The following is a 27,500-nucleotide window of genomic DNA, read 5'->3' on the forward strand; positions in this document are numbered from 1 at the left end:
ACAACCAAGGCGAACGTCATTCTTTGTCGAGCACCCTAAACAGTGAATAGCAAGACCTTTCCAAGGTGTCCATCCTTTAGTCTTCTCGGGAATTTTCTCGTCCTGGTAATGTTTCTCAATGTTCACCCAGAACTTGGATAAAACGGAACGTCGCCATTTTCAGCGTAGATGACCTCCAGCCACTCAATATACTGGTTCATGGTGTGCGATAGCTCAGCCAGTCAGATTGCAGCTTTTGCATAAGTTTACAAGTAGAATTCTACTAAAAATGAGTGGAGGACGGAACAATTCTCGTTGATTTCATAACTTAAATTTCCTTCTTCTCTGAAAAAAACCTACCCTACCTACAAAACTTTAGAAAGGGGAGAAAAGGTAGCGTTTTCCCCCATTCCTCTCCCCTGTAGTCCTATTTAGATCTTTCCGTTTCAATTTGGGTTAGCTCAGGTAACAGTTGTAACCTAGCCGTAACAAGTGAAACCAAACCCTACAACCCAATTGACGAAGTGTATGCAAAACTTGGGCGATCTTGTCAGGAAATTTAATCGGTGGAAGTGGAAGTTTAGACATGATTCTCCCGGGAAAAAGAACTAGGATTAATTTGACAGCAACTACAAAAATATTTTTAAGAATGCCTATTTGCGGGCTAGTCATCGGTCGTGATAGTCCTCATTGAAATTGGACAAATTGGCTCGTTGTGTGCTCCTGTGCTAACTCCATCGACATTTGAGAAATCATACACCAGTCTAGTGATTAGACATTTCAATACTTTCTTGCATGACAATATCTAAGCTTATCCTACCAAATGCTTATTATTCTTACAAAGATTTATACACATGTGACAGCTGACTGTAAACAGGTAAACCTTCAAAGTGGCGAGGTTCAATGTGAGTCATTGCAGCACTATATACATTTATTATATAGCTAGCTCCGCGAGCGGGCAAGATGAATCAAATCCTGCGCTGTGATTGGCTACCCGAGCGGGCATGATGGGACTATCTTGTCCGCTCGGGATTACCCGCCGTGTCCCGCGAGAAAAATTTCCCCGAAAGCAATATAATAAATCCTTTATTGACCAAGCTTGTTCGGCCAAGATGGCTGGATATTGGCCTCGATCGTTCTTTTTTTGCGAGTTTATGGACCTCGACTCCGTCTCGGTCCATAAACTCGCAAAAAAAGAACTTGGCCAATATCCAGCCATCTTGACCTCACGCTTGGTCAATAACCCATATATATAGTTCACAATAACAACAACAGTCTTTATTTCTGTCCTTTAGATTTACATATAAGAAAATATAAATTGATTCCAGGTTTAATATTGGCAGGTAGAGAGAGCACAGTCACTTGGAAATATGCTAGTCCTGCTAACTGGCTGGGCCATGGAGTACAAGAAGACGAAATAGGACACACACTTAAATAAGCGTACAAACACACACTCATGCAGTCAAAAAAAAATCACATTGGCCAGGATGCTCTGATCTGCTTGACGTAATATAGTCTAATATACAGTTCGTAAGTTTTTCGTTGGTCGTGATTGTAGATGACAGCTAAATTTTCCTTCCTTGAGTGACAGAATTGCTCGGTTGTGATCACGCTAAAAGAGTTAGGCAAAAAGGAGCACATTAATCAAGTGCTATTTAGGCCCGTCTGTTTCCATGGCAACCGGAATTTTCTGTTGCGGCTCAAGCTCGCGCTTAGTCCTGGACCGGGAGATTTTATCAGCGAATTTTGTTCCTACCAACACTTCTGTAAAGTAGAAAGAAATGGCGAAGTCTAAAGGAAAAATTGAGCTTCAGGTTAGTACAGTGTTAGTTTTTTTTGTCTTAAGCTAATTTTATTTGAATCGTCCGTGCATCTTAGAACGAAATTAGCAAAGTTCATCAGATTTGTGCTATTAACTTTCCAGGGAGATCGATAGAGTTTTCAAAAGTCTTAGCTAGAGATTTAAGTTAAGTTTAGAATTGTTGCCAACCAAGTTTACAGTCTGGGGTAAAAGTCCACCACCTTACCGCTTTCTTTATCGATATTGAGCCACTTCCCAGAAAAAGACCGAAGCAATGAGATGCGAAGTGAAATGTAAACATCTCTCAAGATCTCTCAAGTATAGATATTCTCTGACGTTGACGGACAATTGGGAAAAATGGCCAATTTTCTTCTTCTACTATTGAGTATAGCTTTTATAGCGAACCAAGTTTTGTGCAAGAAATTATGTCAAGCTTAATCTTCACGCATGGGGCTTATCTTTAACTATTGTATTATGCTAATACAATCAGCGTATTGATCTCCTTTACTAAACGTGCAACTTTAGTAAATATACTTCTACAGTGCGTCCAGGAATATGCTCGTTTACCGCCATTCCTTTCTCGTCAAGGTAACTAGAGTTTTTATTTCTGTATTTTTTCCCAAAAAGTTCAAACCGAAGTTACCAAGAGCACGAAACCACAAAGCTTTACCATTCAAATACCGATCGGTAAATATTGGGACCCTCTTTTCCACTCGATTTACATTTTAGGTTTACACGTAGGTGTATAAAATATTGATGATCTATTTACCCGCAGTGCAAAAATAAACAATTCGATAAACATTAACCATATGTGGTTAGATATGAATAACATTAAACAGTAGCTTGGAGACCATTTTGTATCCAAGTGATTGTCGAATTCAATATGGCGTACATCAAAAAGAATCCCGACGCGCAGAGACCTTTACAGGCAAGACGCCCTTTGAACTTACTATATTTCATAAGATGCACGAATGCATGGAATTGTGTTTTTGAATTGTGGAATGGTAGCATTTGGAACTCATATTAGCTCGCTGTTCGTGAAGAGAATTTGGGATTGTTTTCTACGCAATGTGTGTCTAATGGACTAGTTAAGCTTAATATTGTTGGGCACCCGGTAATTGCTGTAGGTTACGAGTTCAGATATTGTTGTAATATGAAACAAACTGATGCGTAACATTTCATCCATTAGTAATGCAAACGGTGTAACACAAGTCAGCACCGTAAATTGTGATCTGAATACCAAATGACTAATGCTCTCACGGGAATACACTGTCGCGTGAGAATTTTCATCTTCGATTCTGAATCTTTTGTTGTAGGTTTTCCCTCACCTCTCCCGGTGATCTTGTCCGGGATTAAGGTCTTTTTCTTTTCTTCTGTTGTCTCGTTATTCAGACGAAACAAACTGACACACGAATTTCTTGTTTTGCTATAAATATTCAGAAGCAGGTGTACTGAAACAGGTCCCACTTTAATAGTCGGTATATGACATTTGCAGCCTGCAGACTTTTTAACTAATATCATATTTCCCCTCCATTACCGTGAGCTTACTGTAAACAGTCTAATCTGAGCGCTGTTCAGGCTAACCTCAGTGATATTCAGGCTAACCAGAAAGATATTCAGGTAACCAGAGTGCTATTTAGGCCTAAATGCAGTCTGCAGTGTGCAAACGTCATACAGCATTATTCAGTTAGGTTACTTAAGACCCGGGGGGTACTCCCAGAAAAGTTGGATGGGGGTGTGCGGCCCGCTTCCCAAAACCCTTACCCTATTTATGACCAAAATCTGTGATTTTTGCTGCCCTATTTATGACCTGGCAAAAAATTTGATACCCTATTTATGAGCGTTGCCGCTGGCACAGTTGCCCTAAACAGAAGTTATGAAGGGCTTTTGTTGATGGTCTTATTGATAATGATGAAAAAGTAGATTTTTCTAAGGAACACACCCAATTCAAGACTAGCGCACTAAAACCGTACCCTATTTAAGACCAAAATGGCTAAAATCGATACCCTATTTATGACCAAAACGGCTGAAAAACCATACCCTTTGGGGATGCACATACTTATAAGAGAGTATATATAAGAGAGTACCCTCCCCGGGGCTTAAGGTAATGCTGTGCCACACACAGTGTAACTCTGTTTTAATCACATGCTCTTTGTGCTAAACTGTAGAACTATTTACCAGTTTAGGTGTGCTTTAATGTCAAATTTAGAGCAGGTTCTGTACGAAATTTTTCTTCGGCAAGTTTTAATTACCAGTCTTGATGTCTGTATTTGATAGGATGATTTTTGTAAATGTGTTATGAATAATTATTCTATTTAAGTGCAGAAATGACACACTGTTTGAGTAAGGCTATTGAACAAAAAGGAGCTAAATACATTTGCCCACCTACCTTTTACATCAATTGTTCAATTGATCTACTTTCTCTGAACATAAAAGGAACCTGCAGAATACCCTGCAACATACTAAATTTGGACTGTGATCAATAATTTGTTATGAAATATCTTTTCCTTCTTTTGCAGAAAAATGCTGACATCAGCATTTTTTAAAATTAAATGCTAATTATCTCAAAAAAGAGCGTGGCTACCCCCATTTTTCTTTGTGGATTCCAGTAACTCTTAATGCAAAGATTGCAAAAACCTTTGTATTCAGTAGGTGCCATCCTTAATGATAATAAATAAATTACAGTTATTGTGTGTATTTTCTCTTGAAGGTTGAAATTAAAACACAAGAACAGTGGGATGAGCTTTTGTCAAAAGAAGGACTGATAGGTAAATACTAGGTCATTTATCTCAAACTTGGTTTGGTAGGTTTACAGTGGCACTCAATGGTATACTTATGGATACAGTTTAATTCTGTTCATTGTCTCATCAAATTGGTCTTGGATGCTTTTACACTTACTACCAGTCTCTTACATCCAAAATTACCCCGTGAGGTGCTGAATGTGGTGATGGATCTAGGTCCTTGACACAGGTAACTTCCTCTATATGATGCAGTCTTGAAACTTGTGACTGAAATCTATCTTTGTTCAAACACTTGCTCTGATCTCATGAAGATCCAACTGGTCTGATGATGTCCTAGAAAATTTTGGTTTGGGCTTAACCACTAATGGAAAACACAATTTGTAATTGGGACAATGTCTTAATGTCTGCTGTAAGTTGAGCCACTTCTCCATTGTTATTGGAGTGAGTAAGGCTCCTGCCTGAGTTCCCATTGGTTAAGGTCTTGTATTGAACTTGCCATTAACTGTTTTGCTAATTTTCTTGTCTTCTATCTTTCTAATGCCCTGAAATAATACAGTCACATGATTGTACTAGGCAATTAGATCTTTCAGTTCTTGTACACCTTCTTCTTGTTTGACAATGTGGGCATGGCCTTCCTCAACTATGCCCAGGTCTTAAGGGTTCTGCAAGGCTGCTGTCTGGTCAAAATTTTAGATTTCCTATAGTGCTGTCAACATTTCCTTGCTAATTAGTGGAGGCGATTGTATGTTTCCAGATATAACAGCAAATCTTGTGGGTTTCCCACATGTTTCATGGTAAAACACTCCGACCCTTGTATTCTTCCTTAATATCAATATCCAGGTTTTGCTAGAGAATAAGTACCAGTATCTGATGTTGTTAGTTTGTAAGTTTGGCTTGTCACTTGTCCTGTGAACAAAATGCCATAAACTGATATTAATCCTTGATGTTGACATCTTCAGCACTGTCACCCACCATCTGCATATATCAACATTATTCAGTCTTGCCATCACTTAGTTCTGTACATACTACCAATTTTACCAACATCTCTTAGCTTTATCAACTACCAATCTGAAGAATTCATAGTCTGACCTGGCGAAATTTCAGCATATGTATTCAGTTGTCCTCTTAACACTTCTTTTGTTTTTACCTCTACGTTTACCTGCGTGGCTTTTGTCTTCTGGGATTCTGTATAACATGGGCATGAATGCTCTCAGATGTCTATACAGGGGGAAACATGGTTCAAGCCTTAATGACATATATTGTATTTCTTCTTGTTCACCATTCATTCTCTTCGTTTCATGTTGACTCCTACTAATCCATTTAATTCACCCTATGCTGCTTGCCATGACACTGTGCCTGAGTGAATCCATTCCTTCCTGTCTGCAGTTCTGGTGTCATACTGTACATGAGAAGTCAATTTAGAGATGTTCTGGCCACACTCCCCATGTCCTAGATTTGCCGTGCTATTTTGATCTTCTGTCTGACTTGCTTCAGCGATAAATGTGTCAAGTCTCACATGATAATGACTTCAATTAGGTTGTTTTCAATTGTTTGGATATTATGTTTTAAAGTTCTCTCATCATAATTACTTCCAAATTCAAACTCTTTTATTCTTCCCAGAGCCTTAGGCTTGTGGTTTCTTCTGCATGCAATTTCATCGTTAGAAACATACCATGTGTGTGACGTTCAGGTAAAATGGTCATTCTGCTTGATTCACAGTCTCACCTAAATATCTTCTATTCCTGGGTCCAATAAACTCTTCTCTAACCAAGCTATTTCTTTTTCACCATAAATAATTATGGAACTTTGCTTGTTGACAGCTTTAATAGTTGGTGATTTCAAAATTCTCTTTCTATACCATCCCATGCATGCTTTTTTTTTTTTGACTCTTTAATTGTGATTCACACTACTTACAAACAATGGTACGCCTACTTAAACTATTTACAAAAGTAATACAACTACTAAAGTCCATTACATTACTGACAAAACATTTTTTTACAATTCAATTACTTACACACTACTTACACTACTTACAATTCAGTGCAATTACAGGTGCTACTTACAATAATACAATTTGCATAACTTACTCTACAAAACAATACGATTACTTATTTAACTTATGATGCATGCTTTACCAAATGCTATTTTCTTTGTTCAGGATGACAAATGGTTGTCTATGAAGGATTCTTGTTTCAGTGATGACATGAATCACTTGTGCTGCCAGTTGGTGCTGTTTGACCACCTGGCATTTTAGCAGGTCTGCCCTGCTAATATATATCTGACAAATCCGATTAATCCTGATCACCATTATTAATGTTAAAAACAACCAAGCCCTGGTTCAATAGTAGAAAATCATGCTGCTTCATACTATATGCAAGCTTATGAGTGCGAACGCAGAATATTTATGAATTATACGTGATTGTCAGAAGTAATGTCAGGACATCTTTTAATTTATACAGTGGTAGATTCCTACTCAGCATGGTGTGGACCATGTAAAGCGATTGTCAGTTCCTTCAAGAGGCTAAAGAATGAATTTGGTGATGACCTGCTTGTGTTTGCAACTGTAAGTATTGAACATGTGTTTTTTATCTTTCATAGTCAGTATGCAGTAATGGAAATTTGACTTCAAGGTTATTGTATTCCTAAAGAGCACCTTCAGAGTTGTCTCACGTTCAAGTGAATGGCATGGCATATCCGGTTTAAACCGTAGATACCTAAACCCTCTATCAAATTAAAGCTTATAGAGCTGGCTATCACACCAGACCAAAAAAATTAATGTTGAAATAAAATGAAGTGACGAATTTTTCACAACCTCTTAAACTGTGATCATCCGAATTATCTTTTGAGTCTCTTTTGAAAGCTACAAGTCAAAGGAAATTTGTTTGTTTGCCCTCAAATTTGGATAGTAGCTAGTTTGACAAATAAACAACTAAAATGTGTCACTCTGTGAATTTTTTATTTCCAAATATTTTTTCTCTGAAAGGGATTTTTCATATTTTCCATATTTTTTAAAATTATCCTGTTTTGAAAATGTTCTGTAATTTTCCACTGAAATTGAATATATATGGCAAATCGCAGAGATGTTTCTTTCAAACTTTGGGTCCAGAAACTGAGGGACAAACTTAATAAGAGAAAAACAAAATTAGCTGTGACTTGTAGCTTTCAAAAGGTGATTTGGACACTCAAATTCTCTTACTTGACCTTTGTGCGCAGATCTACCATCTATTATTGTAAACAATATGTTTAAAGAGTGTAACATTCTTCAGAAAGGTGCTCTAGCCAATAGGATAAATTATATTGCAGACATCAAGACTATTATGGTAGAATTTAATATATTAAGTAATTTACATTTGCAATGAACATACTGTCATAATGTCAGACAATGTCATTGTCAAGCTAATGTTGCTGCTCTTTTTTGAAGGCTGAAACAGATTCTGTTGATTCTTTGGAAGCTTATAGAATGAAAAGTCAACCAACATTCCTGTTCTATGCTGTAAGTATTAAATAAATTATAGCTTTCACTGTATACTACTTTAATAGCAACTGCCTAATTGTGGGCATGTGTTTATGGGAGTACTGGAAGTATCAATGTCTGGTTCCAAAAAAGATCCATACCCCTCACAGGTATGTATGTATGTTTCTTTTTTTTTATTTTCACCCTCCATCCCTTTGGAATTTTTGTCCCCTCTTGAAAAAAGGCTAAACATGAGCCCCCCATTCCTCCATAAATTTCTGTTTTTTTTTACCCTGGCCCCACCCCCCACACCTGCCTAAAAAATTCCAATGACTTTTCATGGGGAGGGAGGGAGATATGGATATTTTCTGGAACCATAGGACAAGTTCCATTACGACCAGTGTTGACCATACAGCTGTAAACTCAATTAATATTATGTAATGTCAACTTGATGAAGAACAGTCAGTCAGTCCCTCATCTGTGAGCTTTTTTTCAAGGGGTTTAAAGTCCTTTAATAGCTCAATAGAGCAGTTCCACATGAGACATTGAAAGCATGCATGCCAAATAATTTATTTCAATTTCTTTATTATTTCTTATTCTTAAGCAGATAACTGATACACTGGGCTGTTCGAAATTACCAACTTTTTCAGCACCTAATACTAATTTTGGGGCTATTTGTGATGTCTGTAACACGCTTTCTTAAATTCATTGCTTGAAGCTTTTAAGAGAAAATCATCTTAAATATTTTTTTGTTTTGGAAAAATACTAGCCAAGGGTTTATGTACTTCTTTCAGTATTCCATACTTAAGTTGTGCAACTCTGAGTTAACTTTTTTAAAGTTTGGCTAAAGATCCAAATTCAAATTTTTGCCTGGAATATTGTGACATGGTTTGTTCAATTGGCTGGCTTATACTCATCCACAACAATGATATTTTGTGACTGTGATAACTCCTCTTAATGTGATCACATCTTTGGAATGGCATGACCAAGGGTGATAGGAGTACATGTATCCACTCCAGACCCTGTGATCAGTGTCTGGAGAGATATTATGATATAGAGATGATGAAGAGAGAGAGAGAGATGGCATGATATTAAAAAAATGTTTCTCCTGGAACACTTGAATGAGGCACGAACAGAGGCAGATGAAAGTCGCAATGAAAACCTCAAGCCTTATATCAGTTTCCAGGTCATTTGCCTTGTAAAGTACAATGCTGTAGAGTTATCATAGATCTGTTCTTTAACACTAAGGGGAGTGGTTAGGTGAATTTTTGATTTGTCTCTAAATTCTTTTATATTATTTATTAGTTTTAACTACATGTACTTTGCTGGTGTATTTTGCTTTGTGATCTCTACAACATTTGCCTCTTGATTTTACTTGATACCTTTCAAGCCCAACCCAATCCTTTCAATCAAAGTGGACCCTGCAGTCCCTAGTAAGTGTCCTCCTTTGAGCTCCCAAACTGACATAAGCACCCCTGGTGCTAAATCCAATCATTATGGTACACATAATTGCCCGCCATCACAAATAACTACTTTTCCTTGGCAAGGAATTGATCCAGAGCTCTAGTAGTTACATTTTTTTGTGTGTTATTAGGGTGGGATTCTGGTAAATGCTGTGAGAGGATGCAATTGCCCTTTATTGGTGAAGACTATACGTAATGAACTGGAGAAAGAACACAAAGTCTTAGATGGAAAGGGTGAAAGAGTTCCAGTAAGTAGTTATTAATAAGGTCCATAGGAAAAAATGCTGCTGTTGCCCTTTATCTATTGGTCTGCACAATGCTATATAATTCAAACTGTAAAGCCTTAATTCTTCTGAATCTGTATAGTATTAATATTGAGTTTTAGGGACATTTCTTGGAAACAGTTAAGCCATCTGATATCAAAATATATGCTCTGATTAAGACATAAATGTCTATCACTATTGAAGACTTTCATATTGATGTTTAAAAGTTTCTCAACCAAGTTGCTTGATTCCTTATGTCTCTATTTAGCTATCACATAACTTCATAGAAACACAACTAGATGTTTCAGAACAGGAGAGAGTATTTTGTGCAAGTTATAAAGTCTAATAATGTAATTAAACTTGCAAACTTAATTAGCCTGTGTAGTTGTTTTTAGCTTTTGCAATTAATGATAGCCTGTCAAGATACTTTTGAATGGAGGAATATGTTTTTTTGTTTGCCTCAAACCAACTACTCAAAATGTTTGTTATCTTTCTTATGATTCACAAGTACATGGCTGTCACTTGTCATCATTTTTTTGCCATCTGGATCGAAAGCATTGGTTGATTTTGTTTGATACTCGGGACAGTGGTTGACGTACAGTAATTGTGGTTGATTTTTGTTCTTACTAGTTTGTTGATCAAGAAGCCCTGAAAGAGCCTGTATATGATGAGAAGAAAGATGAAGAAAAGGAGGTTGAAGAAGAAGAGGAAGAATTAGGTGAGCTGTATATTCTTCAATTGCTGAACATTTCCGGAGCTATCATAGCAATTGCTGTGGTCATAGTGATCGTACGGAAACCAGCCTTTACAGCAGACCTTGTCTCTTGCATAAATAAATAAACCATCTACAAGTCTCTAGCAAACTTTTTTTTTATAGTGTTATTTCCCTTACAGTCTATACAACAGGCACTCAAAACATGTAAATAATGTAGGGGAAATTTTATCAGGCTGGAATAAACTGTTTTCAAATGAACTTTCTAAAAAATTTTCAAAGACCTGAAGTGAATTTTAGAATGGAATTTTGCAAGGTACTGCGAACTTCTGTTGGAAAGTTTTATGAAGCCAAACAAAATTTCATAAAACTAATTTCTCATCAGAAGAAACAATTATAGTTTTCTTGGTTTTCAAAGAATCTAGTTCTATTAATGATTTTTTTTGTTTGAAACAAAATTGCCTTTATTTTAGTTGCAAAGCCACAAAATTTGCAAATTTTGTTTAATTTCATTTGCATTTCTTTTTCACAATACTCAATTCTAGTTTGTTTATTCATGTGCATGCAAAAAATTCACAGTCATACAAAAAAATCACTGTATGATCATAAACATACATTGATTGGTCAATCAAATTAATCCATCAGTTAACATTAAATAAGAAAGGGTTATTAACTAAGGAGACCAGATTTGATCATTGATGTGACCCTAAAGAAACTTTTTTTGTGAAATTTTTAAGCTGAGAGGATGACTAGAACTAGAAGCATGAAGGTTGAGAAGAAAGCTGAACAGGAAGGTAGTTAGTCAGTTAGCTTAATTAATGCAGTTAAAATAGAGAAATGTGTGAGCTTCTCCTCAAGAAATTTTGTAAAGGAAGTATATCTGTAGAAACTTGTTGAGGTAGTCATGGTGAAAAATAATTCAGAGAGATATGAGAGAAACAATTTATGCTTCATTTGTAAACTAAGGCATTACAAAGGCCGGATGTTACTACTTCAGGTCCTGACTTACAGACTTATTAGAGCATAGTTTTTGGTTCAAGGGGTACTACAGTCAACTCTTGCCTTGTGGACACCAAGCTATTATGGACACTCACTATCATGGGCAAAATCCAGATCCCTGGCAAAAGCTATAGAGGTTTGACTGGAAATGACTCCTGCTATTACGGACTCTCACTATTAGGGAATTATGTACACTTTCATGGTACCAAAATGACAATTTCATTCTTTTGTCTTTCGATAAAGCACACACCATGTACTTCTCATATAACATAATTACGTAAAATTATAGTCTGCTGTTCATCTTTTGTCAAAATACACTTCAGAAGACTTCTGGAATGTTTATTTTCACATTAATTCTTTTTTTGTCTGCTCAGTAGTCCTTGCTAATCATAGAGATTGTCTATGTTATTTATTCCATGTTAAGGGCACTTTTAATCTCACACCCCGCTATTATGGACTCTTGCTATCATGGACACTAAACGACCTCCCTGAGCGTGTCCGCTAAAATGAGAGTTGACTGTAATGCCAAGTAAAACAGTGCTGGGAAGAGGATCACCAAGTCAAGGATAACTTAAATGTTTCATGTCAAGTGTCCATTCCTGTGAATTAATAACAAGGACATTTTGGTGTAAGAGGCATGGTGGGCTAATAATTAGTGTACTTGACACTGGATCAAGCGGTCCTGGATCAAGACCTGGCTGATCTCGGGCAAAACACTATACTTTCACAGTGCCTCTCTTCACCCAAGTGTATAGATGGGTACTGGCGAGTTTAATGGTGGGGGGTATCCCTGCGATGGATTAGTATGCCATCCAGGGGGGAGTAGAAATACTCCTGGTCACTTCGTGCTACTGAAACCCAGAGGTAAGCACTGACCTGAATTGTATGCAGACTCTTTTTTTTACCCTACATGTGGGTTTCTCTTCAGATTGCATTTCAGCATAGGAGCAGGTAAATGAGATTATTGTTAATTTGAGTTAGTATGATTCTTTAATTGTATTAAGTAACGTTTATTCTCTATTACCCACTTTTAATGTTTATTGTATTTTTTTGCAGTGGAACTTCCCAGGCAAGTTACTTTGGCCATTATTAAACCTGATGCTGTTAAAGCTGGGCTTGTTGATGAGATCATTCAGAAGGTAATCTCCAGTTTTCAGGATGTCACAGAAGTCTCATGTTAATAGTATTTAATTATATAAGTTTCGTAGTTTCCTTTTGCTTAATTTGTTGAAGGTATTTGAGAAGACAGCCATTATCACAAAACACATGTTGTGCTTTAAATTAATATCTTTGGTGTAAAATTTAACAAACCAGTTTGGTTTATAAATTTCTTATGCCAGATAATAAATGAATAAATTATGAAAAAGTGGGAAATAAAAATCAAGCAATTTTGGTTTTAAACAAATTTTATACAGAGTAAATAAATAAATAAATTTTATACCTGTAGAGTACAATATATCTATATACATGTAGCCAGGGCAAACCACTGTTAGCCATTACAAGTTAGTGTTAGGAATCTTGACTGTATGTCGCTGGACAGAAGGTTGACCAAAAAATGTAGTTCTGAACATTGCTCACAGCTAAGAGTCTGCAATTATCTTTGATAAGATTCAGACGGATTTTGAAAAAATGTTTCTGTGCTAACTGGCCTCTCACTGTCAGAATAACAATTAGAACATATTGACTCTCTTGCCTTGTTCTTCAAAGCACTGAATTGATTTTGTGCAATTCTGGCACCCCACTTTCACTGGATGTAAATTCATAATTATACTAATATTTGTCTAGTGTGGTGTGGGTGCAGTTTGTGAGTTTGACAGCTGAACTAAGGGATGTTAAACATATTTACAGGTTGAAGAATCTGGTATGGAGGTTCTTAAGAAAGAGGAAAAGGTCTTGTCCAAAGAAGAAGCTGCAGAGTTTTACAAACAACATGAAGGATCTGAACACTTTGATCAACTGGTGGAATTTATGTCCAGGTATTGTAAAATTAAATCTCTTCTTTGGGACTTAACTACACCTGTCACAGAAATATTTTTGCTTTCCAGCTGTGAAATTGAGCATACAAAAATGACTGTTTTTGAAGAACGAATATGTTGCTAGAAAGATCTGGAACATCACTTTGCTAGCCTAGTACAATGCAAAAAAAAAAAAAAAAAAAAAATTAAAACAAAGCCAAAAAACGAACAAAAAAGCAAAGAAAAAAACAAATTAACAGAATGTCTTGAATCATGTAATTTGCAGGAGATTAAAAGAAATGATCAGGTGGCATACAATTGGGGAAATTTTACACTGTGAAGCTAAATAAATAAGCTTAAGTATTATGGATTACAGCAAAGTGAATATAACTGGTTTCAATCTTACTTAAGTAACAGGAAACAGCAGGTACATGCAAGTGGTGTTGCTTCACTTCTGACACATGTTTTATCTCCACTGGAGTGCCTCAAGGATTGATACTAGGACCTTTGCTGTTTATTATTTTCATTAATGACCTTCCAAAGTCTTCCACCTTTTTTTCTACGAGATTATATGCAGATGATACATCTTTAACAGCTTCCAGACATGATCTTGACAGTCTATTGTGTGAAATCAACAATCATTTGCCTGCTGTCTATGAATGGTTGTGCGGTAATAAATTGACCCTAAATTTGACAAAAACTAAGTTTCTTATTTTATATGCCCCGTCAAATGGAAAGTTACAATCTTTATCCACGACTAATTGTAGCAAACGTTCATTTAGAGAAGTCCTTTTGTGTAAAATATCTTGGTGTGTATATTGATTGTCACCTTACTTGGCATGACCATATTGACTACATATGTGGCAAAATTAGTAAAAGTATAAATATAATGGCTAAGTTGAAACATTATGTATCAAAAGCAACACTTATTAGTGTGTATTATTCTCTTATTTATCCTTACCTTACCTGTGCTTGTACACTTTGGGGAAATAATTGTAATGCTCCATTGTCTCAAATCGTAAAATTACAAAACAAAGCTGTCCGTGTTATAGATGATGTTCCTTTAATGGAATCAATAACTCCACACTACTCATCCTTAGGCTTTCTGAAATTTCCTGATATTGTTAAACTGAACATGTGTATGCTTTTTTATGATTGTTTCCACCATGATAAGTTTCCTAATTTACCTGTTTCATTAGTATCTGAACTACATAATTACAGTACCTGTAGTGCATCATCCAACCTAGTTGCAATACCTTCATTTCGAACTAATCTTAGGAGATTTTGCCCCAGCTTTATTGGAAGTTTCTTTTGGAATAATATTGTGCAATCCATTAGAGACGCAAAAAATGTTTAGAAAAGCACTTTTACGCTGGTACCTTGCTCAATACTAATGAAAACATTATCTCTTTATAACTTTCTGAGCTATTTTGTCATTTTTCCTCTTCTTTTTCTTTTTCTTTTTATTAATAATCTCAAGTTATACATAAGTTTAAGGGGCATGCAATTGGTTTATCTAGATGTGCCCCTCTCCTCTCCTTCCAATATACAATGTAATTTAATTTAAGTGATGTAATTTCTGTTTTTTGCATTTTTTTTCCTTCCTTACAATTAAAGCACTATCAGTTACTATTTACTTTCTTTTCGTTATATTTACATATCTATGTATTTAAGCTAGGAATTGGAGGAATAAAATAAAAAAAAAAAATTAAAAAGATACATTGAATGCAAAAAACAATTGAAAATATTTCCTTGGCCTTGAGAAAGGACCTCTCAAGACATCTACATGTATGCTTTTTCTTCTAGTGGTCCCTGTATGACTTTGTTGTTGAGCAAAGCTGCAGACTCCCCTGATGTTGGTGATGGTACCATTGATTACTTCCGTGATCTTATTGGACCAAAAGATGTCAACATTGCCAAGGAAGAGGCTCCAACTAGGTTAAGTGTTCAACGAATCTGTTCAGCTAAGTCTATGTGTCACCGTGCATACATGCATAGATTCCAAAGCTTCCAGTCAACAGTGCACACATTAATAAAACTATACATGGAACTTACTTTATGGTGTCTCCTCATAACACTCTTTCAATTGAACTACATGACATGTGTTTCTAGGAATTTGTACTGATGTTCAGTTCTTGTTGTCACACTAGCCTGAGAGCTCTTTATGGCACAGACACTGTGATGAATGCAGTCCATGGTTGTGATTCTGCTGAAAGTGCAGCAAGGTAAACTGCATGTAAAGTAATTACAACATATATATGATTTCAAGGAATTATGTCATTTTTCCGTAAATCTTTTGCCATCTTCCAACTGTGGTTGAAGACGAGATTGTTTATCTTTGATATGTATTTTAGGGAGCTTGCCTTCTTTTATCCTGACTTTGTGGCTCCTACTGTAATCCAGAAAAGAAAAAAGAAGCGTTTACAAAGGACTCTTGCCCTCATCAGACCAGATGCACTACGTACACGTAGAGGTACAGTGGGTCAGTCCAGAAAATATCCACATTCCCCTCTCAGAGGGTTTTTGGTTTGATCTCCACAACCCTTCTGGAAATTTCACTTTAGATTCATGCGTTCATTTACAGTGGAGCTCCTTCACGCCGATGGTGCGTAAGCAGAGCTCTGTACCTTAGAAAATTTGGTAACCCATAGATCTAAAAAAGTGGGGTTGTCATGTCTGTACGTATGTACATACATTTGTCTGTATGTCTGTATACCAAGCCCCATACCCCTAAAGATAAGAGAGTAGCACCATTACCATAGGTACATCTTTGATACTGGACATCCATGTTATGGTTAAGTGGCAGCTGTCAAAACAAGGTATCCGCTGACCAGTATCACGTGACCACATCATAGACTCAGGTTTAGAGCTCATCAAGGTTGCGCATTTAGGCTTGGCTTGGCTAAATCTATATACTGTATTAAGAGTTTTTTGCCTATGAGATCCCCATCCAATTTCCAATCACTCTTGAGTGGGTATGGATGTTTTCTGAAAATTACCACACAACCTAAGTTATGCTCCATGAGGTTACCTGCAGTTATTGAGATGTCATTAGTGCTCACTATTATTTATTTATTTATTTATTTTATTTGTCTATTATTTACATGTATCTAGTGTCTGACAGATGATGGATTAGACATGGGTGAATTGCAAATGTAAAGTTTGTCAATTTGTTGATATATAATATGAATTCTTACATTTCAGAGTCTATTCTGGCAAAGATTGAGGAGTCAGGGTTTACCATTGCCATGTCAAAGGAAATAACACTTTCAAGGGAGCAAGCAGAAGCTTTTTATGCAGAACATAAAGGCTCTGATTTCTTTGAAACTTTAGTTGAAAATATGACCAGGTTTGTTGAAGCTGTATTTCTTGGACAGAAGCAATAATATTGCATGTATTGCAATAATATTGCAAATGTATTGTTTCTTTACTCTGGATGCATAATAGTTGAAGAAACTTATTTCCAAAAATCTGACAGAGCAAAATGAAATCTGCACAGTTCATTCTGAACATTAATTTACAGTCCAAGACTGTCTCTTTAGTCACATTGAATGAACCAAGCAAAAATGGAACACTGAACATTTTAGAACATATACCATGACATTCTGCCACAAAAAGAATTAGACCTGAGCTTGAAGTCAATATATAAGGGACATCTAACTTATTATAAGCCACAATTTAACCTTTTTCTATTAACAGTCGATTGCCACTTTTAGAAACAAAAGTGAAGTGTATAAATTTTGTCGCAATATAACCTTAATAAATTTCATGGCTACGAAAGTAGGTTGCATATTAAGTTTTGGTTCAAACAATGTTTTTTGCACATTCATGTACTTTACTAGAGGCTTCTGATGATTTGCATATTGATGACAGCTCTCCAAGCTCACTTTTTCAAAAAGTCGCCTTTTGGTGACCTTCAGTTGTAAAATGGTCGCCATAAGAAAAATTTTGGTCACCAAAAAAAAAAAAAACGTAATATCCAGGGGTGGACACTTCGTGTATGTTACATAAACATCCACTACTCTGAGTGGCCCATTTGCAACACTTTCGACCTTTGCCGAATTGTTTACTCGCTTGCCAATTAAAAGATTGTAATAACGGGCAAGACAAAGAGAAGGAAGAGACTCGGATGTCTGGTAGCAGAAATGATTTATTACAAAGCTGCTGAGACTGGGTAACAAATCCCAATGGTATGCAAAACCTTTCAAATCGATCAAATTGGCCATTTTGAGCTGCAGAGACAACCAAGTAAACAACTGAGGTAGATTTACGCTTATTTGGACTTGACTTGATCAATCCTATTTCCATACATTCCTTTATATTTCCGTAACATATAATTAGTCAGACCGCTTGTATCAAAATGCTGCACTATGTGAAATGAAATTTACCTTAAATCATTTTGACTTGATCACACTAAGTATCGTTAAGTAGTCATTCATTTAAGACTAATGCAACCTACATCCACAATCCCATGTCTACATCTTCATCCATCTTCTGGCTTTATACAAGAGACAACCATTGTAAACTACAATAACCCTGTATGGATTTACCAAGTTTTGTTTTTGCGTGACACTTTTCATCCCAATGAGTGACTGAGGTCGGCGTTGACCAGCAACGGTGATCAAAGAAACCAACTTTCTCGGTTTATCCCATTTATATCCCATATTTCGCGAAAATTAAAAAGACAGCTCAATTTTACCATTTTCTTTTTAGCGATCACTGTTGAAGGAAAAAACCTTTTAAGATTGCCTCATTTTATCTCTTTCATTCAAGAGGCTAAAAACAACATTCACGTAATCATTGATGCGTGGCAACTGTATTTCCAGTCAGCACTGAATTTTTCTATCCTATGGGAAAATTAGACATCCGCACTTTTTTCCATAAGACCGTGCCCCAAAACTTATATGAAATACACAAAAGAAGACAGAAACGCTCTCAAATAAAGTTATTTTTGTTATAAACACATTGAAAATCCTGTAGCATTCAATCTTGCTGAGAGAGTCGAAACAAGGAATGGACTTCGCCGCCAACAGGTTGACCAGGGCGGCAAATCATCTGTGGTCACTGAAGCGTCTCAACAGAGAACTGTCTCTGTCAGCTTCTGTCAGGGTGGATGTAAGTTCTGCTCCTCAGCAGGGTACAGGAGGTATAGTTTGGCTTCTTCCCAGTTTATGCTCATTTTGGGTTTACGCATTTGTATCGAGTAGCAGAACGGCGAGAAGGAGAAAGACCGGTGATACCATCGTTTTTACTTCTGATAATTCGACCAAACATCAATTAATTTTCCAAGTAAGTTTCTTTTATAATCTTTTGGTCGCCAATTGGCGACTTTCGTCAAAATTTTAATTGCCAAATCTTTTTTTCACTCGCCATGGCGACCAAAATGGTCGCAGCTTGGAGCGCTGGATGATTATAAAGGGAGGTGGTAGATGTCTTAGGTTGCTGTAGTTAAGAAGGCTGTTCCTGCTTGTCGATACATTTACTTTGTTTTGATGCAGTGGTCCAATGATGGCATTATGCCTGGCTAGGGAGGATGCTGTTGAAGGTTGGAGAGAAATGTTAGGACCAAAGGAGATATCAGAAGCAGCTGAAGAAGCTCCAGACAGGTACAGTGATAGCTATACATACATGTTCTGTATATATTGTGACAGTGATAAATCTTTTCACTACACTTAACATGAATTGAATAACAACTCTTCTTTTTGTCCATTTTCCCATTGTGAGGTGTGATTAAATTTTATAGCAAAGAAATTATTAATATGTAGGTAGAAGAATCAGACTGGATCACATTGCATGAACCAGGACTGGTTTGATCAACATTAGGACCTGGTGAAAAAGATCAAGAAATAAAATTACAACAAAGTGAAATACTTTCCCTCGCTTACAATTTTTTCACCACTGAAACCTTGCACAGAATTATGTCTTATTTCTCTCCTCATCACATCATTTCATCAAAGAACACATACATGAACACATGTGATGTGCTATATAACTTATGCAACGTGATCACTCAGATAATGCAATGAACGAGATTTAATGTTCTGGCTACGGTTGGAAAAGAAGAGTGATTGAAAAAAGCTAAAAGTGAGTGAATCTGGACAACCTTGAAATTTAATACCCCAGAGGCCTATTTCTGGCTATCTATACAATGTATCTTGACAATTTGCAACCAGACTCTCAATTTCTCAATTTCTAATTTAATTTGGAAACTAATTCCCTTTTATAATCTTAAAATGTGGAGCTGAAGTAATGTGAAATAGAAAGAGTATGTTTTAATTAGTCTGAAAACCAAATTTCAGGTTAATTTCAGATTAGTATAGACAGATTGAACACTTGGGAAATTAGATGGATTTGTATGGAAGTTAGGAAACCTTGTCATCCAAATAATTTTTTGGGAATTCATCAATTCAAAAAGACACTGGTGCTAAGAAATAGTGAAAGCATGGGAAAATTAGCCATAAGAGACAATTTAAGGCCAGTATAACACTGCAAGCAAGATATTTGATGACAATTTGAAAAATTTAATTGAAGGATATTTGGAGAAAATAAATATAACTACAGCATGACTGGATAGGCTGGGATGGCTTACAGTGGTTATCAGTCACACGCGACCTTCAGTGCAAAAACGTCTTGACAAAACGTAAGTTTTGATGGATGTCAATCATCTCCACCTCCTTGCTGACTGTCTGCAAACTATTACCTGAAGAAAAAAGTCTGAGACCTTGCAGCGGTCCACTCGTAAAAATTATCATTTTACTTTCGCTATGTACAGCTAGCTCGCTAAATACATTGGCATTAAATATTCCTTGAAATCTATAATAATTGTAAATGAAGACGTTTGTTGGGTTGTTCAACGGCCATTCGCATGCATGAATGACCCCGATATCAAGCAAATAAAAAAAATTATTTCTGCACGTATTTTTCGTGGGACTACGGACTGAACAATAGTTAAACTTATAAAACTCATAACTTATTACCTTACAAAATTATAAGTTTTATGAGACGTTTAAGTCTTCAGTTCGTAGTCCCAGTACAAATACGTGCAGAAATAATTTGTTTGTGTGTAGATTTGCTTGCTCTTGGGGTCATTCATGCCTGTCTTCAGTTGTAAATTTCAAGGAATATTTAATGCCAGTGTATTTGGTGAGCTAGCTGTGCATACTGAAAATAAAATGATAATTTTTACAAGTGGACCGCTGCGAGGTTTTTTTTGTTGTAAATTTTGTGTACAGTCAGCAAGGAGGCGGAGATGATTGATGTCTACCAAAACTTAGGTTTAATTTTGCCTAGACGCTTTGCACTGAAGGTCGCATGTGATTGATAACTGCCGTAATCTCCTCATGCAAATTCTGCTAATTTCAAATAGCCATAAAATACCCCCTTGACAGAGTTTAGGCCTTCATTTCCATAATCTTAAGTCTCCAAAGTAGGAACTTACTTCTATATGTTCCCAGAAAGTTGGTCTTGTGACCATTTGATGTAAATTAAGGCCGTATTACATTAACCTGTTTCATTCATGAGTTGGCTGATAGAGGCCTTTGATGTGTGAAAATATAAACAACTGAGTGGTGATCATTTGATAACTGAACTGTTTAAACTCATGAACTTTTTAAGACTCTTTTAAAACCCAGGGCATACGAATTACTTAAATTTTACGATATGTCTGTACAAAGCATGATACTCAGCTATCTATTGATACTCACAACAGAGATCTTCTCTTCTCCCTAGATTAGTGTTGTGCTGCTCCTTGTCACAATACATATTACCGGTATATTAAATGACAATGTGTCATAGAATTTGTGTTGAAAGTGCACATTAACAAGTTATTTTTATAACTGGTGGGACCAGTATTTCCTTCCTCTTCAAGCATTATACTTGTATTGGATTCTTAATTTTACATATAATTAATGCTTGGAAACACATCTAGGCCATTATGATCTTTCCATGTTTCCATGTCAAGACCACTATTTTGGTCTATGGCTGAAAGATTTAGATTTTGTTCTGATTAGTTGTTGCTCAATTTATATTTAGTACCATGGAAGGGGACATTGTCTCTTCAGGAGTAAGGTATTCTTCAAGAAATAATTGAAAAATTATATCAATCATGTCAATTTGCATTTGTTACATCTTCTTTTAAAAAGCGCATACTGATCCGCATGCTGGAAAATGTAATCCAATTGAATGCCAATTGATATTTTTGTCAGTATGCCATCTTATGACCCTTATCACCAAGTACCTGTGAGCATTATAGCGAGCATATGAGCATTATAGCGAGCTGTTAAGCACCTGATTGTTAAAAGTAATTACCATTTGCTTTGCTTTTACATTATCATTCTAAGCGATTCACATGACATCTTGCTTCGCTATGTCATCCAATCAGAAGTAAAACCAAAACCAATCATGACTTACTCACTCATGTTTTTCCACGCATTCCATCAGCTACATGAATTTGCTTGGAGTTTTGATTGGTACAATCAATTGTCTGGGTCCCTTGTGATTTACCAGCTTGACTACCTTGGGTTCGGTTTTATGACACTCAAATGAAAACCAGCGCATATTTGGTCTTCATAGAAATTAATCTAATATAATCTAATCTAACAGAATCTAATCTAAAGGCTAATGAAAATGACAAATCTTATCTTATCTAATCTAACGTCTACTTAAAGTGGCTGACTGTTAGTTTCCTGTGAAATTGTTCCATCATTTATTCTTAGATCGATCAAACCATATATAGTTACTAGATCAAACAATACTAACACTCTATGTCATATGACCCTACACTAATGGTATCAGAAAAAATTCCCAATCACTGGTTGACAAGTTGTGGTCATCCTTTTTAACCCAGAGATTGCATAAGCAATCTTAAGGGTTTTAGTGGTGGAACAGATTATGCAAATGATATACAAATGACGCCCTTCCATCATCTGTCAAATTTTTGGAGTAATTCTGCTGACCAGAAGATAACGCTCTTGAAATCAGTGTATTAGTCAATACTGCAGGCACGTGTATCGTTTTACATTACTAGGTCTAGCTGCGATTGTTGCACTAAATGGAAACTTGTTTTGTTTGCTTTCTGGGTATAGTTCATTTAACATTTCTATTATAATTCTAATCTTAAATTAACAGTTAACTCTAGATAAGACCAAATGTTGGCTTTTTGTAATCCGCATTGGGAACGTTTTTGATGACAGAGGTGAAGTCGCTGGAAGCTGCTATATTGTAAATTTTCGCTCCGAAGTTTGAAGTTTAGTAAAGATTGACAAGAGGCAATCCTCTCTACTTAGTATCGATGGTACTACTACTGGAGGGTTGACCTCCTGAAATTAAATTTCGGAAATCAAAGCGAGCAGTTTCCTTCATGCCACCGTAGCATTTGTCGAAAAAGTCTCTAACAAAGAACACTGCGGTTATAAGTTTCAACCGCGGGCGTGGAATCTATGGTGAGAAAATTCTGCTCAGTCTTGAGGACAAACTCACATAAGTCGCATTGGAAGACGAATCCCACATAGCGGGAGCGAGGAGAACTAGATAGAACTTCACAAACTGAAATGCAATCTGAGCAATAAAATTTTGCCCATAGGGAAAAATTTTGGGGTTTGTTCAAGCTGATACACTTTGACTCTTGAATAGGCTGATGAGCTATCATATCGCAAAGTCGCACAACAGCTCTTGTGAAAAGCTTTATATGTTTATTTATAGTAGATTTAATCATCACAACACAATCCCATGTGTACAGTTTGATTTTGAGGTCATTTGAATCAACAAAAAATTGATTTGCGCTACAATTGTACAGCGAATTTAACTGGAAAAAAGGACAAATAGCACTCTTCTGTTCCATGTGTACTAGCCACACTAAACGTGGGGTTCCGAGAAGTTTGCAGTTTAAGAGACTATATTTCGGGTATTTGTTAGCTAGTTTGCATAATTTGCTAGCCAATTTGAGATAAGGCTGAAGTACTTTGTATCTCTACCCCTTGAAGCAAGGTTTCTTACATGTTACTATGGTTAGCACCCACGTTCCAATCTAGTGGACCTGAGTTAGATTCCTATAATAATGATGATGACGACGACGACGATGATAATAACAATAACAATAGTAATAGTAACAGTAATAGTAATAATAATAATAATTTAATAACTTCTAGAGCGCTATTTACATTCACTGATCAACAGCGCTTTACAACTTAAAATACTACAATAAAATTCAAATTTGTAAAACTAATTACATGTATATTAATAAAATGAACATTTATAATGATGATGATGAACTTAATTAGGAACACTAATAAGAGTGAATATCAAGCAGGATACGCTTTAAAAGCTACACGAAATAAATAAGTTCTCAGCTTACATTTAAAAATAGCTAATGACTGAATATCACGTAATTCAGCCGTAAACTATTCCATAAATATGGAGCAGCAACAGAGAAAGATCTATCACCTAAAGTGACAAGCATTTTCCCTTCAGGAGGGTCTAACAATAAACTTTGATTTGGTCTATATAGATCTAGGCATAATGTTAATTTATTCTATGATATACATGTACTTGGGCACCAATCCATGAATAGCTTTAAATGTTAAAATTAAGATCTTAAAATGAACACGATGTTGTGCTGGTAACCAATGAAGTTCATAAAGCGCGGGAGTAATATGCGAGTACTTTCTTAAGTTCAGTACAAGTCTAGCCGCAGCATTCTGACCATGTTGCAATTTAACTTTATTTGCAAATTCTGCAAGAAATATTGTAAAATAATGAAAACTATGACTGGCATGAGGAAGACCAGTTAGCTGTTTACAAGCGTGACTGTGGAGTTGAACTTCGGTCTACCAAGAAGAACACCAGCTAGTGGCTGAACCCTATTACTTTGCAAGCTGTAAAATCAAAGCTGGGATTTCATTTATTATAATAGAGTAATGGGAGGTTGATTTGCCTTCGGGGCCCTAATAGCACTAGAGGTACAATGCTCAAGCTGATGTAACTGAGGTTAATTAGAGGTGTTTTAATGCAATATTATGCAGATGCTTACTTGAACCATGTAAGAGGTGAATACCTGTAAAGTAGTAGGATCTAAGCACTTCATTTGCCAAGGAAATTCTCTCACTGATAGCATCTATCCTTGTTGCTTTGTTTCCAGCAACAAATCTACATGTGTTCAGATCAGGTGTATCCACTTATTACTGGCAAAGAAATTAAGCTTGATATACATTAATGCATGGTTGAGTTATTTCGTATTTAAACAAACAATTACCTTGTCAATAGAGTTGCAACACAAACACTCAGTTGTTAAAGTAATCATTTTATTCATTTGTTATGATATTCTGCAGCCTGAGGCATCAGTTCCAAGTGGAAGACAGTCCTATCAATCCTTTACATGGCTCTGACTCTTCAGAGACGGCAGAGAAAGAAATCCAGCAGTTCTTCCCTGTTCAGTCCACTGTAGCAGTTCTTAAGCCTGACATTGAACCTGATAAAAGAGGTTTGTGTTGTTTTATGAGGGTCTGAATGGGGGGGTCCGCATGTCGGTTGTCTGCAAATACTCAGTTAATTTTTCTGTCGCTAGTCGGTCATTTTTCCCCCTGTTTTGTCGGTAGTCAGTAATATTTTTCGCTCTTTGTCGCTAGTCAGTTAACCCCATTCAGACCCTCTTTTATCAGTAATTAACCACAATACATTGGTTTCTGATTCAGTGTTCTTGCATTATCTGCACACGTCTGGTTCTTATATTTGCTTACCTTTTCGAACTGATCTTCCCTCCAAACAGAGGAAATCAGGAAGGTCATGTTTGGACTGTATTTCTTGAGATTTTTAAAATGCTAAATGTGAATGCCACGGTCGAATGCTCAATCCTATAATGCAAGCATGTGAGGCTAGTTTACTTCACAGTACCTTCAAAGCCTACATTTTTCCAAGCAGTTGCCTTATTCTACTATACATACATAAAATAAATATATGCCAGAACATCAGCTTTGGGCAAGGTGTAACTTCCCCTGTACATGAAGCAATTAATGGCAAGAAAACTTGTTTTATTTGTTATTTGTTGGTTTTCGTCTCACTAACACAGAGGAAGTGATACAGCGCATCAAAGAAGCAGGTTTCAAGATTCAGTTTGAGAAAGAAGTAACTCTGACAAAGGACTTAGCATCCCAGTTTTACCAAGAACATGAAGGAAAAGACTTCTTTGAGGGTCTCACAGATCATATGGCTAGGTGTGTACATGTGAAGTACTTTCGTCTTTCGTCTCCTGATTGTTAGTATGAAGGGGTCGCTTACTATTCGGTGGGGACTATTTTCAAATGGGAGGGGGCTTATTAACAGAATTTACAGCGTATCTTCAGAGCTGGGAAATAGTGGTCTTCGTCATTCTATAGAATTATTGAATCTTGGGTGTCTCCTTAGGGAGATTTTCAACTAAATTTGTTTCAGTTCCTCCATCACAGAGTTAGAAATAATTTCAGACAAAGCAAAAGTTGTTTGTTAAAAGCCCAGTCCTTACGTTTCTATAGGTGAAGAACTTGGCTCAGAAATATTTGTTACTTGTACCATTCATCAAAACTGACCAAATGAAAAACATGATTCAGGAAAGGAAGTACACGTAGTTTCCACTTTGGTAGACTGAGAATAAATGCAAAACTTTATTGCAAAGCGTTCAATGAAACTGATAACTGTGTATTCATTTTGAGCAAAATTACCTGATGCTCATTTCAAAGTGTACCTCGGTCAGAGGTTCAAAGATTTGAAAGATAACACTCTGTTCAAACGCTGGAAAGCTAGAGAGACTATAGACCTGGTTGTTGGTTCTGACTTAATGCAGGTCAAGTAATGTGAAAACAATCAGAAAACTAGCAATGCAGTAAATACAATTAACGTTATTAACGCAACTGTTTTATTACATGTCCTTACAGTGGTCCTACACTGTTCATGGTGCTGACAAAAGAGGATGCTGTCAGTGGTTGGAGAGCTATGATGGGACCCACTGATCCGCAACAAGCCCTAGAACTGGATCCAAACTCGTATGTATTTGGGGACGAAATTATTGATACTTCATCCAACAACATCAACTTACGGTTATTGCATTCCTTGCTGGTTAAAACGAAGTAGGCAACAGTCGATTAATTGATTTGTCACGGTTATTGCATTCATTGCTGGTTAAAACGAAGTTAGGCAACAGCCGATGAATTGATTTGTCTTTTTAAAGCTTTTTTTGCGTGGCTGAGGTCTACTCTGTTAAGGTGCTTCCTCAGAATTGTGCACGATTTTTGCGTCATTAGATACAGAACATTAAGAGATCTCCTTCAAGCTAAGCTCGACAACAGAATGAATGTTTGTTTTCTCTTAAATGAGCATGGTGACCTGTATTTTTATTACATAATTTTGGTGTACAAATTATCCTCTTTAAGTTAAACAATTAAAAAGTTCAAAAGGTAAATAAGATATTGCGTGCACCTAAGGAACGTTTTGAGTCGATGTCGTTTAAAATTGCCTGAATGGTCCATAAATTATTACATTGTCGATATACTTGAGACTTTTTACCTGTCAAGTTTTTTTTATTAAGATTTCTTTAAAAAGCCCGCAAAATGTTCTGTGAACTGATGTAATAATGCACGTGATTATGCTTAAATGGGGTAAGATTGGCCCATCATCAGCTTCCAGATTGGCTCCCATCAGCTCGTTTGCGGGAATGGCGACCTATCTTTTTTATATCCCAGTTTTCGAAACAGTGCTTGGTAGGGAACATTCAGAGAAAGTTTCAAGAAAATCCTTTAATTACTTTTATTTTTGAGGGTTCACCTTAAGTCAGCAGTGGCGGATCTGGGGAAGGGCCAGGGGGGGCCCGCTCCCCCTTATTTTGGGAAAAAAAGAAAAAATCACGGAAGGAAGAAAAGCCGGAAGGGCAAGCAAAAGAAAACCGCCCCCCACCTTAGCTCAAGGTCTGGATCCGCCACTGGTCAGGTCCATGAGTGCAGTGATTGTGGGAGAAACTCTTGATTCCAAAAATAAACTTAACTAAATAATTATAGCAACTGACATCAAAGTCACATTTATGGACCACTATCTTGTATGGTTTGAGGATCTGCTTGTACAATAGGCCCTTTGCAGCTGGAGTCACGTGACCAAACTTTTCCGAGAAAATTT

At 36.5% G+C, this 27,500-nt stretch overlaps 1 protein-coding gene across 4 annotated transcripts in view; it reads left to right on the top strand.

Moving 5' to 3' along the window:
* The first annotated feature begins 1,467 nt into the window (after positions 1-1,467).
* Positions 1,468-27,500, top strand: part of LOC145470765 (uncharacterized) — a 36,743-nt gene continuing 10,710 nt past the window's right edge. Inside the window, exons 1-17 of one of the 4 annotated variants that reach the window (XM_081454598.1) lie at positions 1,468-1,793; positions 4,491-4,548; positions 6,981-7,084; positions 7,943-8,014; positions 9,570-9,686; positions 10,332-10,419; positions 12,469-12,551; positions 13,261-13,388; positions 15,174-15,305; positions 15,518-15,592; positions 15,722-15,840; positions 16,572-16,716; positions 18,866-18,973; positions 21,399-21,434; positions 24,692-24,843; positions 25,429-25,573; positions 26,270-26,377. In XM_081454598.1, the coding sequence (XP_081310724.1) occupies positions 1,761-1,793; positions 4,491-4,548; positions 6,981-7,084; positions 7,943-8,014; positions 9,570-9,686; positions 10,332-10,419; positions 12,469-12,551; positions 13,261-13,388; positions 15,174-15,305; positions 15,518-15,592; positions 15,722-15,840; positions 16,572-16,716; positions 18,866-18,973; positions 21,399-21,434; positions 24,692-24,843; positions 25,429-25,573; positions 26,270-26,377 (1,703 nt within the window). In that variant the 5' untranslated portion in view covers positions 1,468-1,760. The other 3 variants (XM_081454597.1, XM_081454600.1, XM_081454599.1) reach the window with 3 other exon arrangements.

The sequence above is a fragment of the Orbicella franksi genome, chromosome 15, assembly GCF_964199315.1.
Source record: "Orbicella franksi chromosome 15, jaOrbFran1.1, whole genome shotgun sequence".
NCBI classification, from domain to species: domain Eukaryota; kingdom Metazoa; phylum Cnidaria; class Anthozoa; order Scleractinia; family Merulinidae; genus Orbicella; species Orbicella franksi.